Below are 17,500 nucleotides of genomic sequence, written 5' to 3'. Positions count from 1 at the left end.
CGAGTCCGACCCCTCTATTGGCTTTGTGTGTTTTTCTGTAGCTCAGTGTTTAATTTGCTTGAAGTGCAAGGTTGTGAAAATCCAGCGCGAGTCAAAAAGACAATCATTAAGTCGAGGTCTTTGCTTTACACGGGCAGAGAAAGTGCACAAGATTAAATAAAACAGTGATGTGGCTGAAGCCGGGGATGAATGGATGAGCAGTTTACCACTTCAAAGCTGGTGTTATTCAGTCTGAATGAGTCTAAACTAGTCGCAACTTTGAATTAGAGGTAACTCAAGTTCATCCCTTGCTGAGGCCACATTTCAGAATGATCCGTCTTTAACAGATTTACATCAAGAAAAATCTTTCTGATTAATAATAATAAAAAAACCTCAATTATTACAACAAGAACACAAAGAACAATAGAAATAACATCATCGATTCACTTGATAAAAATGACATCATCAAGGTAGATTTTTCAAAAAACTCAATATGAAGCTGCACTTTACCCCTAAGATCTGTGGTTTAACGTCACCAAAACAGAGGAGTAAAATACAGGCGATCAAAAAGACAAGACAGACGTCTCAAAGCATGCAAGCTTGGAGAACCATGTTTTTAAATCAAGTTGGCCTCACTCTGTCATCTTGTTCAATGTGAAGGTATTCTGAATAGGCAGTTAGCCCTGAAACTAAAACACTACCTGTAAAGCTAAATGTGCTAAATATGGTTGATCCCAGTAGTCACACTGTGAATTATAATACTGTATGCAGGTCTGAAATGTGATCTTCTAGACTTATAACATGCACATGAAGGCATGTCATCAGTGCTCTCTTCTGTCTTCTGATTGTGTAAATGCACAGTCTCACAACGGACCCTAAATGCTCCTCTGTCACAGTCAACTGAAATCACCGCAGTCCTCAACAAAACATTAAATCACTAACAGAGAGATAGGAAAAAGAAGCGGGATAAAAATGAGGGATGCTCGGACACTGTTTGGACGGCTGTTGAACACTTTCTAATGATCCTGGCTTAAAGCCCTCAGGCTAGGATCCTGAGAAGAATTATCACGCGGATCTGAAAGGAGATTAAAACTCCCTGTGGCCCCATTTTATCTCCACTCTCCAATTAGTAAAGAGAAAAATAAAAAAAGGGGGATTTTTTTTTTTTATTCCGGCAAAGACATGGATGGCTCTTTGGCACCATATTCGGTTCCAGTGGGGGCCCAAGGACCTGTTAGAGTGCTTTCACTTGTAATATTTCTCAGAAGAAACAGAGGAGGCGGAGGAACGGGGGAAAAAAAACACAGAGATGGTCTGAGGGCTAGAAATGCTTACCGCAGGGTTTTATGAATGCAATCAGCTCCATTAACTAATTAGAAATATTAAAGGGCTTCAAAGTAGTCTATGATGGAGAAGGGAGCGGGAAGTGAGGGAAAGTTGATTTAAAAGTGCTGCATGAAAAGATGCCAGCACATTTTCCAAATCTTGCAAAAAGTTTGATAGAGGGAGAGAGAATGAAAGAGAAAAAGTGCACGGGTAGCACAACATAAATACAGTCGTATATCATTCTCCTATTTGAATCTCGGACCCACATTGATTGGGTTACAGCACAGGGCTGCTAGAATGAGTCATATAATGTGTAAATCACAAGCAAGTCGATTGAAATGGAAGCAGGGGTGGGGTGGGAGTGGGGGTGGGGGGGCAGAAAATGGATATGCAAGCACAAAAAAACTAAAGTGCTTGTTGACTAAAGCACAAAACAGAATTTTATGAGACACAATACATTGGATTAAGTCAATATGGTGAATATGGAAAATGAGTGAAACAGTGATTTAAATAGCTGAATCTGATAGCGCGGTGGATTCCTCGCTAAGACGGGTTTGTGTTTGTTAGATGGTGCATGTGAGTGTATGTGTGCAGAGCACATAATGTGTATCACATCTCACAGTCTATTCTGCCAAAAGACTCCTTTCATCTGCTGTTGTGTTTGAAACAACCTGCCCTCCTCCTTCAATTCTCTCCCTCCTTCAGTCCAAACCCCAACCTGCCTCCCTGTTAGCCTTCTTCTTGGAGTAAAGAAAAAAAAATCTATCTTTAGAAAGTATAGAGAGCATTTTTTTTTTTTTTACTTCTTTCATCTCACTCCATCTCTGGGCGCATTCTTTGGAGGGAAAGGGGGCTCACTTAATGGGCCCTTCTCCTCTGAGAGATTTTGCTCTATTCCATTTCTGCCTCTCATTTTCTCTCCTGTGTTTTTTACTAGGAGGATTTGCAATGAAGGGAAAGAGTAGAATAGGAACAAGCGGGTTTTGATAAAAAAAAAAAAAAAAAAAAAAGAAGAAAAATAAAATAAGGCTGGGGGATTTAGGCATGAACAAAATGATGTAGGGGGTAGAACACAACAGAGAAGTCCAGAAAACAAGTACCACAGGGATACGCCCAATTTCACAGGCGTGGATCTGAATAGAAGCTGATACTGGGCTTCTCCATCCAAAAGCACATTAATATTCCTTGTTTTTACATCGTCATCTTTACATATAACACGTTGATTTGCTTCAGTTTTGTGCCCCTTTCGGAATTAAACTGGATGCTTTCAGTGAGGGACAAAATGGCTTCAACTGGAGGATGTGACACCAAATGAAAGTGAAGAAACTTGTTAAGATCATCTCAGTGAACACAATCGACATAATTGTTGCCCTAATAACAATAGTAAGTATAAAAATAAACAAAGTATAACTATTATACATCAGAAACACATATAGGCCTACTGTAACATGTGATTACAAAGAAAAAAATGGCATTTAATTCACCACCAGTACATGGCCCAACTTATTTTTCTTTAAGATTCACAGTAAATGTAAGAAATCATCAACCTTCAATAAATGAATATTAAGAAGAAAAGTGCTAATGTTACTCTCAACATTGCAAAATAACGTGTAACACAACTTAATCAGAAGTGCATCATGTTACACTCGAGTAAATATTCACGCAAACTTACATCCTGTTCTCTTTCAACACGCAGTGATGGATGCCAAAATATAAATGTGACCGGGTGAAAAAAAAATGTTATCTGACGGTCGCGCTGCACTGGAATCAGTCTGTACTTAACAGATCATGGTGAATGAAATGATCAGGAGAACTGAGCAGTGAGCTTGGATCAGCTCTTCTATGAAAAGCTTTGTATGTAAGATGCTCGTTGTCACAGCATGTTTGGTCTCACCTGTTCAATACAAGCAATACTGGTAATTTGGTAGCTAAATTCTTTTCAGGTTACCAGGCCAATTTGCTAAAAAAAAAAAAAAAAAAAAAAAAGTGTCGACATGTAATCCAGGATAACACACAAAATGCAGTGAAGTCTGTCCATAAAATAAAGATATTAAGATTTTCTTTTCAATTGCACAGACAAGAAGGAAAGCATACCTGCACCTTCAGATACTTCAGATACTACTAATGAATGCAGGACATACTAAGATGTTTAATTTGAACATTAACAGACACAGGCATTGGGTTATCCATGAGATCCAGGCAACAAACTGTATAGAGTCAATTCATACTCTTATTTGACACTGAGGCACGACCTCGTTCTGGAGGTGAAGAGGTAATAGTTTTAAAGCACATTTTTAAAGAAAAGGCATATCAGGATGTGATGAAAAATGCACTCAAGGTAACACATGGGACTTGTAAAGTCTTGAGGTGTCCGTGCATATGTGTGTGTGTGTGTGTGTGTGTTTGAGACTTTTAAGCCATTGCCTGTTTTGATGCAGTGTGTGTTTGTTTCTAGGTGTGCAGGATGCGATTTAAGTCGTCTCATCCTATCTTTCCCTTGTGTAAACCAGGCAGAGAACAGCACCGCCCTGATCCCTTGTTCATAGAGCAAAGGAGCAACAAACGCTGGAAGTGTAGCTGTCTATCAGTCATGGCTGGACGGAGAACGCTAATTCTCCTTTTACCTCTCCCCTTTTCTGCTCTTAATCTGTCTCTGTCACTCCCGGTCTCTCAAAGGCTAGTGAACAAATAAACTGCAGCTCCATTCAGTCCCAAAGAAATAGCCTCCTCTTTTCATGCAGCACACATTGTGTCTTCTCTCCCTCCCTGTACCTGTGTGTAAATCCCCTCACTGTCAGACAGGGTATTTGTCCAAGCTGCAGCCCAGAGCAGGGCAGCCAGACTCATCCTGCTCTGACATTGTAGAAGAGGAAAATAAGCTGTTAAAATGTTGACATTATACACTGCAAGTACATGTTTTGTCCACAGTCAATTCGTCAGTCTACCTGTGTTTCTGTTGTTATTCCCTCTCATATTCAGATTGTAATGCAGCTGTCGAAGCCAGTATGCTCTAAAGAACAGCAAAAAAGTTGCACTATGTCCTTTTTCTCAGGCTCTCATCAGCCATCAGAATCAAAAGTTATTTTATCTGCTCTCCCCAGGGAGGGATATTTATAAAGTTCAGCGTCAGGACATCATTCTACTAGTTCCAGCCGATAAGGAAGTTTAGCAAAAGTGCATCCTGGTCAGTCAGTGAGATCAGTCATATGCAACAGGTACTAGTGTTGTAGTGTCTCCCCAGTGTAGATTCTCATCAGTGAAGAGTGTCGATTATGCTGAATACCTCTGTTGATCATTCATTTAAGGGAGTTTTCACAACCCTTGATCACTTTAATAAAATTGTATCATTCACATTGTCCATTGTGTTTCAACACTGGGAATCATGGCAGTCATCTTTCTCCAGTCTGATGGTGAGCATGGGTTCGAGACTTGGCCCGGTACCTGGGTACAGGTGGTTTTGGTTGGGGCTGTGGATCAGATTATAAGTGAGGTTTTGGTTCTGGTAGCAGTTTTGGTGAGCTTGCTGATTCGGATGTTGGCTGTTGTGGTACATCACTGAATGATGATGATGGCTACTGCTGGTCTTCTTGGTTGCCCAGTGGTACCGATGGCAGCACAGTATCACCACCACAGTTACAGTGACCAGCAGCAAGACGGCGCCGGCTCCCGCCAACACATAGTACCAGTAGGCAGGGACGGGCTGCGCCACCACTGTGTCTACTGTGGGCTCCATCCCAGACATGGCACCCCCTGGAGGGCAGGAGGACACATTTACTGGTTGGCTCAGTGGACGAGCGAGGCAGGCATGCAGACCGCGTCGGAGCTGTTGATTGTCTAACTGAACGATCGCCAAGCCCCTCCCCCAGCAATTTGATGGCAATTGTCAAATCATAACCGTAACTAGTCACGGCAGGTCTGTCAAGCTTTGGATTTCTCCACGTGCTAAAGTGTAATAAGCATTTGAAGAGTGTGGATGGTGTCGCCTATTGGTTTAGCATTTCCAAAACCAGGAATACAAAAACATTCAAGAAATGCATTACATTAGCATTTCTGGCTAACTAGCTTTGTTTCTACAGTAACAAGCAGTGCTACTTTAAAAGCTAAGGTGCACATAATTTAACTTAGCACCTGTATTTTCACAGTTTGCTTGAAACACCACAATGACACTCCTGCCTGATCTTACATTGTCCTACAACTCCACTATACTGCTATACAAGAACAATGCTATTTGTTATTTACATAGATCATCAATGCAGATGGACTTATTGCCTGGGACGTACAGCTTTAGCCTCAGAATTTAAGTACAACATAATGTATTACATTTTATATCATTATATTAAATATGAAACATTATATTTAAAACCCCTTTTACATGAATCTCATTTCGAAGCGAGTCAGCTGGAAACATTAAAGAGACAGTGGCTAATGTTAACTTAATCTAAAAATCTGCCAGCAAAAATTGGCAGCGAGCAAAACTGATGGTCATCAGGCATGAAATGAGAAGCCTGGTTTTGTTTACATCTCTCCAAAATCAGGGACCCATTGTTTAAAAAAATAACTGAGAATTTTGAGTGCTAAATCTGAAACAGTCACCATTATAAATGCTGTGCGAGAATGGAAAAGCTTGACAGACCTAGCAACAGTAACTAAAGGGAGGTCAACAACTGGAGCAGTGAATTGAAGTGATTGCCTTGCTGGTAGACATTGGCTTACATATACGATCAACAGCGGGCAAAAACAGCAGCTTCCAGATTTATCTCACTGTGCCAATATTCAAACAAACGTTATGTCACTTCCACTTTTCTACTCATAGTATTTTCGGTTGATGCAAATGTCACAAGCATTAGCTGCACATTGACACGCAGAGGCTCATGCCATGCATTCACATTCGATCAGAGAATGCAAAGCATTGATTATGCAGTGACTGATTGCAACATTGGGTTGGGGAGTGTTAAGTGGTTGTAGTTCGTAGAACGCAGTTGTGTTTATCAGGGCAGGATCCCAATGAAGGGAGTCGAGTGGCAAGAAGAAGAGGAGGGGAGAGACGGAGAGAGAGAAATTACAGGGGCAGAGAAAGGATAAGAGAGAAGGCATTATTGGAAGAAAGAATGTAGTGAAATAGAGAGGGGTGGTAGAAAGTGAGAGGAGAGAGGGTGGGAGGGAGGAGAAGTGAGGGGAGAGAGCTAATCCTGCCATGATATCTTTAATCCTGCATTAAAGGGTTTGTCTGAAACTTCAATACTCTGTCAACTCACTGTGAAAGAAACCCGCTGAGAGAGAGGTTAAGGAGGAAGGAGAGACAGAGAAAAATAAAGGGAGAGAATGAAAGAAAGAATGCAAGCAAGAAAGAAAGGAAGAAAGAAAGAGGAAGTAGAGCCAGGGCGAGTAAGAACTAGACACAGACGAGAAAGAAGAGCGGAATAATGAAAGAAGGGGAAGTGGAAGTGGAAGGAGAGGTGCAGAGAGAGACACAGAACCTCAAGGAAACCAGAGAGCTTATGTTTTTTTGTTTTTTTTTTTTTAAAGTTCAGATGTACTCTTTTAGGGTTTAAAATTAGCTTTGATTGTAAAGCTGCACTCTAAGTACAGAGAGCTTTCCAGCGGATTAAAACTTTCCAGGGCTGCAAATATTGCCCATTACTTTTCTTTTTTGGGGAGGAAAGGGAGGCAGAAAAAGGAATGTTTCTCAAGAACACCATTCCTAAAGTGAGCTAAAAAAGTGTGGCGTTCAAGTAAGCCATCGTGACCAGAGTTCAGAGGCAGGAACAAGTCATTGTTTTGCAATTCCCAAGTCAAGGCAGACAAGTCCCAAGTCCTAAACAAGTCATAAAGCACTTTCACAAAACATGAAGCCATTTTAACAACAGAGTAATAAAAGTTTACATTCACGCAAATCATGAATGCATTATAAAAAAGTAGTGTTGACATATATAGTAATCCAATAAAAATAGTATATAGCTCAATTAACCACCACAACATAGAACTGGGCAATATCAAATCTCGACTTTTTTTTCAGTGTTATGAATGATTCTCCATCTTAATTTATTTTTCTTTTCTCTCTACATGAATTCAAGACACAACATTATTCGAAATAATTTTACAGTTTATTTTATGTTAGTGACACTGGATTATTAGGCAGCTAAAGTTAGCTGCTTTTTAGTTGGGGGTTTTGGAATTGGGACGGGAGCTAGCATCAGAGTCGCTCCCATTCCACTGCAAGCTTTTGCCTCTTTCCTGTGCATGTGCATTCATGTTTGTGTGTGTGTGTGTGTGTGTGCCAGAAGAAATTAGTTTTTGGTTACCATGGATAACCCAGCAGTGTGGCACATTGGTTCATGTCATGTCAGTGAAGCTGCCTTTGTACTTTGTACCATTAACTAATGATCCCGTTATCAGACTGTGATTAAGGAGAAACATTAAAAAAAAAAAAAAAAAAAAGTTTCTCCTAAACTGTCCTAAACTGTGAAATTTGTGGGTCGCTTCACTTTATCCCATTTAGCATATTTTTTCTAGAAGGTTTTTCTCCACTGGTCACTTGTCATTTATGCAGGAAAAGGTTATAAGTAGGATACGAGTAAGAGATCAGCTGAGACATCAATTTAAAATGCTGCTCCCTAATTAGTTACTAAAGGCATCTTCACTCCGTCAGCCAGTCCTCCTCCTCACACTTCCTTCTTTTTTAAAATTTAAAATCTCTTTCATTTCTCTTTTCATTAATTTAGAGTTTATGCCTTAATCGTTCAAAGCCCAGCCTCAGCCTCATTTCTAACCGCAGGACGTTTGCAGAAATCACAGTTAATGTTAGATTTTAAAATGAACCTGCTGTTCACAGAGTTACCTCTTCACCCTCACTCGTCAGTTATCTACATCAAGACACACAAAAATAAAACACAGCTTAGGATTCAGTCTTGAACAGAAACACCTTGGTTCTTAGCTCACTTTCCAACATCCCAAGGCAGCAATTTAATCCTTTGTTGCGGGGCTCGCTCCCATGAAAACACTGCATCTAAGAGCTGACACTGCTGCCGTGCTATGATACCTGACCAGCATCCAACAGTCCTAGAGACCAACCAGCACCGGGTCAAATACTTGAAATAAATCAGAGTATGAGTCAGGAGATTTCAGTTTTTGGAGTTCAGCTCTTGGCTTTTACTATTTTTGGGAACGAAATTTATGTGTTTATTAAACTGAACTGCAGTGAACAAAACCAAGTGCTGCTTGAATCTGACAATATTCATAGAACGCTTTTGATCCCTTGTCACACTAGTAACACAGACACACGCACGCACGTACGCACACACAGACAAATTTAGACACACCTTAATATGCTGTCTTACAACCTACCACCCGATTGCGTGGTTTGGTTGCTATGGACACAAACTGAATGAAAGTGCAGCAACCATAATCACGTAGCAGTTATTCTTGTGCTTTAAACCCCCAGGTTAAGAAATGTTTTTTCTATGCCTGCGCTTCAGTTACAACCTCCATTAAATGCATTATCCATTTTATTATTAAATATTAAATGACAATTAAAAGAACAAAACACAAATTGCAAACCATAAAAACATTTATATACTGCTCCTATATACCACTCAGAGTTGTGAAATGGAGTATATACTGTTTATATACTTTTAAATGAGCCCCAACTTTAAAGAAATTCAATGTCACAGTGAAGCCAAGTTTCCTGAAAAATAGCAGTATTTGTATTTTTTCTCTCTAAACAGAAGCAGTCTTGTGGCCAGAGTTTCAGGTCTCAACCCACACTTTGAAAACAGGAGATCCAGTAGCATAATCTGCCTAAGCCCCTTTTTCATCTGCTTTCAGACTGGCCTGTTTGAGGAAGAAGGAGAAAAAAAATAAGGATAAAGAGAAAAAAGAAAAGGGAAGTTGGATGGAGATCAGCTCTGCATTTCATTCAGGTGGGATCAGCAACTTGAGAGGAGAGGAGAGGAGAGGAGAGGAGAGGAGAGGAAAAAGGAAGAATAACTGAAAACAAAGGAAAGGAGCAGAGTGGAAAAGACTAGTTAAGGTGAAAGTAAAGAGGCAGAGAAGAGCGAGGAGCAAAGTATAGAAAAGGCCAGGAGAAGGGAACAAGAAAAAGTAAAGAGACAGAAGACGAGAGGCTCCTTATATGGTGCTGAATACAGAGAGCGAGAGCTTACATGTTGACAACAAATCAGGATGGAGTAATGGATGAGGAGCGACTGTGCTGCTCTCTAAAATTAGAAAGCAGTGAGGGTTGGACGGGGGAAGCAAGCCCCGCTAACTTCTTTTATTTCACTGAGGCCCCCGAGAAAAAGAGCAGATGGAGACGGTTTCCCTTTGAGCAGTTCAACCCTGACCTGTCGGTTTCAACCTTCAATCCCATGTCACCCTATAAATTGTTGACCATACGAACAAATGGAAATGAACACTGTTTCAGTAATTTGCGGGGGTCTCTGCACTCTACAGGCGCACTCATACACTGAGAATTAACAACTGGATACCCGTGAAAGATCACCATTAAACACCATCAAAGACCTGAACCATATCTGTCTGTGGAATGTGCAAATACTGTATACCCTGACGTTACTCCAGTGTTGCTGTTGTTGTAAATAATCTCATGTTTATGGAATGAGAAGTGTCACTCATCACTGTAAAACATATAAGATCAAACTACATAACCGAGAGTATCGGCCCAGCATGCAGGGAGTCATGCTGGTACAATGCAAAAGGATCCATTCCATCAAGTTGCAATGTAGTCGCTGTGATTTTTTCCCACATATCAACATCTGTCGGTAACATACACATCCTAACAAAGTCCTGCACACTCTTCTCACATTCAGAAATCCATAGTTACGTGTATATATAAGAACCCATATTTAGATTTGTTTGGAAATGATGTAATGGCACAGGAGTAGAATTTTTCAGCCAAGATAAATGTAGTTCCCGTTTGGAATATTTTAGGATTGTATGGTAACGTGTTAGGCAGTAACAAGGTTACTCAGGGCCGGTGCAGTGCTGCGAGCTGAGCTGAGCTTAGCAACAAGCAGGAAGCACAGACGTTTGTCACAGGAAGTACAAATGGGACAGGAAGTAGAACTTACTGGTTATGCCAGGAGTTAAAGCAGGGAAAGGCTCTGCAAAAAAGAGAGAAGAAGAGAAATGTTACTGATGATGGTTAGTAACGGATATGGATGATAGATAGATAGCGGTGACGGACCAGCAGCTTGTCATATCAGTAGGATGGGGTAAGGGGCCGCTCTTATAAGAGCACTGACAGAACCACTATAATATAAATCTCATTAGTGTGATAAAAGTGTAGATGATTCAGTCTCAAAGAAGGAGTTTCAATTGGCCATAGACTGACCTGCACTAAACCAAAAGGATCAGATGTGCGCATGAGTAATGTGTAGGCCTTATCTATTTATTCAATTCCAGGGTAGCCATTTAATACAGAGCCAAATATATCATCTTTGGGGTTAGCTCAGTGTACTGTGGCATAATGTGATGACTGAATTGACATGATAGAACTGTATTTCTACTGATTCTTAACAGAAATACATGTCGTACTTTTGGCAGAGACACTTTTTGCCTCCTTAAGGAGTAACAGAGAGTAACAAGTGTCTTTAGCATAGGAGCCTAAAGGCACATAAATCTTCTTGGATGACATTTATTTTTACAAAATGGAGAAGAAATAAAGAGGGGAAGACAAAAGAGTAGGCTGACAGGCTTTGAAGATGTTCCCCAATGTCTCTCTCTCTGTTATTTCTCGCTCTTTCTCCCTCCCTCTTTTTGCTTTGTCATATTGTCTTACTCTCTTCCACATCATTGCTCTCTACCTTATTGTCTCTCTGGCGTCATACTTTTACTCTCTTCACCTTCGGTTAGACGCAAGGTGTTAATAAAAGCAGACATGCTGGGTAGAAAGGCCAGAGGAGGAGGAGGATGGATGGAAGATGGGGTGAAAAAAAGAGGGAAAGGGTGAAGAGAAGGAAAATAGGGGAATGGAGAGGAAGGGTGGAGGTAAGTTAAAGGGTCATGGGAACTGGAACTGAAATTTACTGCTGTTTATTATTTGCCGGAGGATGTGACATCTATTATGAAAGTGATAGGGAGAGAAAAATCAGGGGAGCACACGTATCACAGTGGCAGCAGTGAACTGAGAGAAGATGGCGGGAAAAAAAAAATAAAGATAGAGAAATAAAGATAAAGATTGAGGGTGTGTATGATGGAACAATAAGAAAAACTGTAGCTTCTGTCATATTGGATGATTATTGTTATATTCAACTCAAGTTGATGCAATAGGGAGAAGCAGAAATAGGCATCTGAGACGTCATAGAAGACCCTCAGAAACGTGTGTGTCAAACATAACATATTCATAATATTCAGTTTATATATTTCATCAGTTACAGCTAACACACAGTTTGTCAAACAAGGAAATGAGAAATGGAATTGAAATGTGTCTGGTCTGTGTGTTTCAAGTTAATGACAAAACAACCATAACCAGTAGTTAGTGATAGTAGCCTCATTGGTCAGCTTGTGTCTGTGTGTATGTCAGAGCAAGAGAGACAGACAGACAGATAGAGTCTCTCAAGCACTTAATTACAGCACAACTACATTTTTTTTCTTATTGCTTCTTCTTAATGACTGAGACTGAATGGGAGACGATGCTAGGGATGGAAGAAGTGAGAGAGAGGGAGACAGAGAGAACGGCAGGGTGGTTGGTACAGGAAAAGACTGTAGGAGATAGAGAGACGGCGATATAATGAAAGATAGATTAGAATCCATGCCCAAAGGCCGTTTGTGGCCTACTTTCTGTTTTTTTTTTATATAATTTTTTCTTTTTCTTTTTTTTCTTTTCTTTTTAGTGTGTGTAAACGAGAAACTGTTTTTCCCCCTTCTCTCCCTCTCATCTGGTCTCTGGTGAAAACACAGCATAAATAGTCTGGTGTGAAAGAGTGAGAAATTAGACGGAGAGACAGACTGGTACTGACATTAATAAATGGTCAGACAGGTAAACACACGGGCTGTGGGACTTACGTGTACACTGTTCCAGCTCGATGCTGTTGCTCATGTGGATGTTATCGATTCGGATGTGGCCTCTGGTCGGGTGATCAAAGAAACCTTCGAACACCACCTAGACGGGAGAAGGAGAGGAGAGGTAGACAGACATATCACATTAGCTTCTGTCTTTAAAACATACAGTGGTTGATGAGCAAGTGACTGTTTTCCCTGCAAGTCCCTTCAGAAACAACACTTACCTGATACTCTTTGGGGCTCTGGGGCAGGATGGTGCGGCCCTCCCTCCAGTGGGGCCCCTGGTCTCCTTTAAGCACCCATAGCAGTGTCTCCTCCTGGTCGCTGTCTCTCAGCAGCACCCTTAGGCTCCCCTGCGCCTCCCCTTGGAGTTGGTAGTAGAAGAGGAGGCAAAGCGGGCCTCGCTCTGGCCCCACCTCAGGGCTCAGCAGCCGGGCTCGCTTGCGCTGGGTGTGGCCACCTGCATCCAGGTGGAGGTAGTTCCCTGAGAAATCTGGCGGAAAGGAAGAAACAGAGTCATTGTGAGATCATCGCAAATGATAAATTAGTGTAACTGTTAAACTGATACAATCACAGGTCATAGGGAGATAAATATGATGCATCATGTACGGCTTTCTGCATGCTGGTTGCATTTGATTCATTTAATGGATTCCACTTTAAAGAGTTTTATCATTTGTGACCGTGCTGCTGCAGGGAGCAGACTCAATGCTCGCCGGTGGAACAGGCTCAGCGTACAGTATGATGTAGTAATGCAGTGGGATGTGGTTGGTTAGAGTTTAAAGCATTACCACCATCATTCTGTGGCACGAGGCTTAACCGCAAATGAGACTGCCATTTCATCATGGCTGCTAATGGATGCAGATAAACACACACACACACACACACACACACACACACACACACACACACACACACACACACACACATATACACACAGACAAATGCACATGCACACACAACCCTGTGAAACAGCCCTAATCACTCTGAATGCTGACACCTCGTTCTGTTGGTCTCATAGTGATACAGTCACAAAACTTGTGCCTTCCTCTACACACATTCACTCTATCATTTCTTTTTTTTTTTTTTTTTTAAATCACATTCACCTCCTTTCTCTCCTCTCAGCCCAAAGAACGGATAAAAACATGGTCAGAGAGCAAAGGAGGTAAAGAGAAAGAAGGGGTGAGTGAGTGAAAGAGTGAGCAAACATGACATAAAGTATATGAGAGAGAGAGAGGGAGAGAGAGAGAGAGAGAAAGAGAGGAAGAAGGGCAGCACTATAGTGTTTTCCCCCACCCTGAACAGCACCATAATCATTAGCTTGCTGCTGTGTTTGGCTGTTTGTCTAGTTTGTCTATTACGGCCAGAGAGTTAAAGCTTCGCTGGAGCTGCAAATAGTCTTTTTATCGACAGACAGACACTGTGTGTGACACCTCATAAGGAGAGTGAGAGAGAAACGGGGAAGACATGGGGAGAAGAGAAGACACAAAAGAAAAACACAAAAGCAAATACAGAGTGTAGGTTAAGAATGAGGGAAAAAACAGGAGAGAACAAAAATATCTATCATCTATCTATCTATCTATCTATCTATCTATCTATCTATCTATCTATCTATCTATCTATCTATCTATCTATCTATCTATCTATCTATCTATCTATCTATCTATCTATCTATCTATCTATCTATCCACCTATCCACCTATCCATCTATCCATCTATCCATCCATCTTAGCTAACAGGAAAAAAAAAAACCTTTGACAGAATTTGCCGCACATCACACTTAATGAATAATGGATTTAGGTTGAGGTAACTCTGTTTCTTCACTTGCAGGCAATGAAAACAGGGACCTAAATTACCGTTGCTCATTAAGTACAGTTAGAGAAAGTTGCAGTGTTTTTCTGTCTCTCTGCGTTTGATCTTGGCGAACGTACAAAGGGAGGGAATTAATTAACAACTCTCCATGGGAGGGATAGGCAGGGATGTAGAATTGGCTCTGAGGGAGGGAGGGAAATGTGTATATGTCTGTGCGCGCGTGTGTGTGTGTTAGTGTCTGTTTGCATGAGTGTTAATGCATTTGTAGGCATCTTTGTTTATGTTTATATCCGCCTGTGTGCGCGAGTTCATCTGTCAGTCATTCTGCGTGTGTGTATTTTTTAAGTGCCTTGTGTGTATGTTTGAGTTAGTCATTCTGCATTTTATGTATATATGTGCAGTTTTATTTGTGTGTGTGTGTGTGTGAGCATCCTTCCCAAGTATGGAGGTAAACTATATGTCTCTATGTGTGTCTATGCATCTTCACTTTTCACACTGAGTTGAGTGGCAAAGGTGAGAAAAAGGTAAAAAGGGGCAAGTAATGCTTATACATGTATCAAACTGATTCCTGACATTCTTCATTCTTAACCACCACAAAAAGTATAAAGGTCCAAAAACACATGTTTTATATAGAAACATATCTGTTGTCTGGATGATTATGTTCACTGTACAAGACTTTTGACTTCAGAGAGTGGAGTTTGTATCGCGGGTCCTTTGAGTGGTTGGGTTTAGGCTACTAAAACACTAAAGTTACATTTAGGGAGACATTTTCCTGTACCAACCACCCTGCCGTTCTGTCTGTCTCCCTCTCTCTCACTTCTTCCATCCCTAGCATCGTAACCTAACCAACCATGTGAGTTGCCTAAACATGACCATAAACACACACATCAAATACAATTAGCTGGTAAAAAAAAAAAAGAATGAATGTCCCGGACCAGTGTGTGTTCACCCCACAAAGTTGCCTCTGAAGTGTGCTGAGACAAACTTTAAGCAGCAATTCTAGCAGTGAACCAAACAGGCAGAACGTACCAGGATGCATTTGAACCAACTACTTGTTAGAATTAATACAGTTTATGTGATTAAATCTTCACTTTTCAAATGTTGTATTTCATTTTTCAGCATAAATTGTTGAAAACTGGCGAAAGCTTTGGTTCAGGTGTGAAAAGGAGCAAAACCATATGCAAAATAAGATCACGGCGATATCTGACTTTATGGTTTATGTCTTGTACCTCATTGATAGATTATGGATCGCATGAAGACAGCTAAGAGCAACAGCATCAGATGTTAAAAAACTGATATTATACTGCAAATTTCTTTCTACCGTCTTTCAGTCTCTCCTTATTCCTCACTTCCCCTCCTTATCAATAACTGAACCACTGCCAACAAGTGCAAAGAGTTTCCTTCGATGGAAAACCTCCACAGGGTAAAGGATTTCAGTCTTGCCCTATCTGAGATCAAAAGAATAACTTATGAGCTGTGTTTGGGTCGGATTTTCTCTTTTAAAACCCTAAAAGGGCCCTTTCAGTAACGAGCGCTGGGGATTTGATTTGCATTTGGAGACAGCTTCCAGACAGGGTGCCGCACTAATGTTGCTGTAAAACAAGACTTAATGTCATGTTGCTGTCTAACACTGAGACAGGGACGCTGCTAAGTCAATTACACACACTCAAACACGCGCAGACACGCACTCACACACTTGCGTGCAGTACACAAATGTGTTTGCGGGGCGCACACACATCACACACTCATGCAGCAGTGTGATGTAGAGCCTCGCCTTATGTCACAGCCCTGTCTGTTTATGAAGGAGCTGCTCAGTCAACCATAAACAGGAAGGCTTCAATAGATACAGAGAAAACCTTGGTGGATGGCAAGGTCAGGTGTATGTGTGTGTGTGTGTGTGTGTGTGTGCATGTGCGTGTGTGGGAGACAAACCCACACACAGTGTTTAATACGCGGACAGTCCCACCTTGAGTGATGTGTGTAGAATGTGTGTGTGTGTGTGTGGAGCCTCGGGGAGAGCAAGAGAGCTAAGGCAGCACTTCTGTCAAAACCATCATCTGACATATCTGACCGCTCTGGGCTATGTGTGCGTGTGTGTGTGCGCCTTATGGGTGTGTAAGTACAGTACAGAAAGTATGTGTGTTTGTGTGTGTGTGTGAAAGAGAGGGAGCAGCGTGGAGAGGTAGGTGAGTCAGTGAATGTGCCTGTGTGTGTGTGTAATGGATAAAACAGTCTCGGTTATCCTCCCGCTGTCTTATTAAAGATGGACAGATGTGGGAAAAGGCACCGGAGGAAACGGGGGAGAGGTCGGTGAGGAGAGAAAGAGGTGATCACAGTGATGGAGTTAGAGGATGGAAGTGGAAAGAGAGATGGAAACACAGAAGTCATACACTGTAGTGTGAGTTAGATGTGAAAAAGAGAGGGATAATGATGAAATGAAACGGTAAAGCCCTACCACGCTTTCTCAACAAGGAGAAGCGAGATGATGAAGAGAGCAGAGAGACATTTGTAGTGACATTAGAGGAAAATAAAATGTAGGATAAAGTAAAAGAAAAGAAGAAAGAGAAAGAGGCTGAAGTAAGGTGATCACAGTCTACAAAGGAACAAGCAAAAGTCGCTACAACCGTGAACAAAATACAGATATGAACTGTGGAGAAGTAAAACTCCAAGAAGACACCTAAAAGTTGCTGATAAAAAAAAAAAAAGGAGGCTGAAGAAGAGAAAAAGAAGAAAAACACAGAGATGAGACAATAAAGTAACAAACTAGGTTAGGGAAACTGAAACTGTTAAACCTCACATTGAAAAAAAAAACCATCCAATTAAGTCGTCGTACACACTTTTAGCAGATCAGAGTGAAATCCTTGCATCATAGTTGCTGTCAGTGGTTCCTCCCAGCGCTAGGATCTGTAATATACCACCACAGGACAACTGCTTTGCTCTTAATTAGCTCGAGAAGGCTTTGTGCTGAGGGAGGTCAAACATCTCAACATGACGATGCTTTCTTTTCTGTGTTTGAAAAATTAGAAATGTCCTGAAATGAAGAACGCTCCGAATGACGAGAGCTGATTTTTTTGGGGTACTAATGCGCGCGCACACACACACACACACACACACACACACACACACACACACACACACACACACACACACACACACACACACACACACAGTATTCTGAAAATATGAATGTTTAATTAGAGGAGAACACCTGCCCAGAGAACCATGGATTCTCACACAGTGGAGACGAGCAGTGTTTGAAATGATCTAAAGAATGGTTGACAGAGTTTGGATCGGGAGGTTTGTACAGTGTGGCTGCATGAAAAGAAACTGTCCCTTTAATAGCTCGTTGGTAAGATGGCTTCTACAA

The 17,500-nt window shown here is 41.2% G+C and overlaps 1 protein-coding gene across 3 annotated transcripts in view; it reads right to left on the bottom strand.

Annotated features, from left to right (window-relative positions):
• The window catches only part of LOC130177231 (neuropilin-2-like), a 96,369-nt gene that overhangs the window by 7,472 nt on the left and 71,397 nt on the right, over window positions 1-17,500 (bottom strand). The window contains exons 14-17 of one of the 3 annotated variants that reach the window (XM_056388750.1): window positions 12,549-12,817; window positions 12,328-12,424; window positions 10,392-10,424; window positions 1-5,055 (exon numbers count right to left, since the gene is read on the bottom strand). The exon at window positions 1-5,055 is cut by the window's left edge and continues 649 nt beyond it. In XM_056388750.1, the coding sequence (XP_056244725.1) occupies window positions 4,673-5,055; window positions 10,392-10,424; window positions 12,328-12,424; window positions 12,549-12,817 (782 nt within the window). In that variant the 3' untranslated portion in view covers window positions 1-4,672. The remainder of the gene's footprint in view (window positions 5,056-10,391; window positions 10,425-12,327; window positions 12,425-12,548; window positions 12,818-17,500) is intronic. The other 2 variants (XM_056388748.1, XM_056388751.1) reach the window with 2 other exon arrangements.

This window comes from Seriola aureovittata, chromosome 11, assembly GCF_021018895.1.
Source record: "Seriola aureovittata isolate HTS-2021-v1 ecotype China chromosome 11, ASM2101889v1, whole genome shotgun sequence".
NCBI classification, from domain to species: domain Eukaryota; kingdom Metazoa; phylum Chordata; class Actinopteri; order Carangiformes; family Carangidae; genus Seriola; species Seriola aureovittata.
Note: the sequence above shows the minus strand (reverse complement) of the source record. Positions and strands in the feature narration are given on the sequence as shown.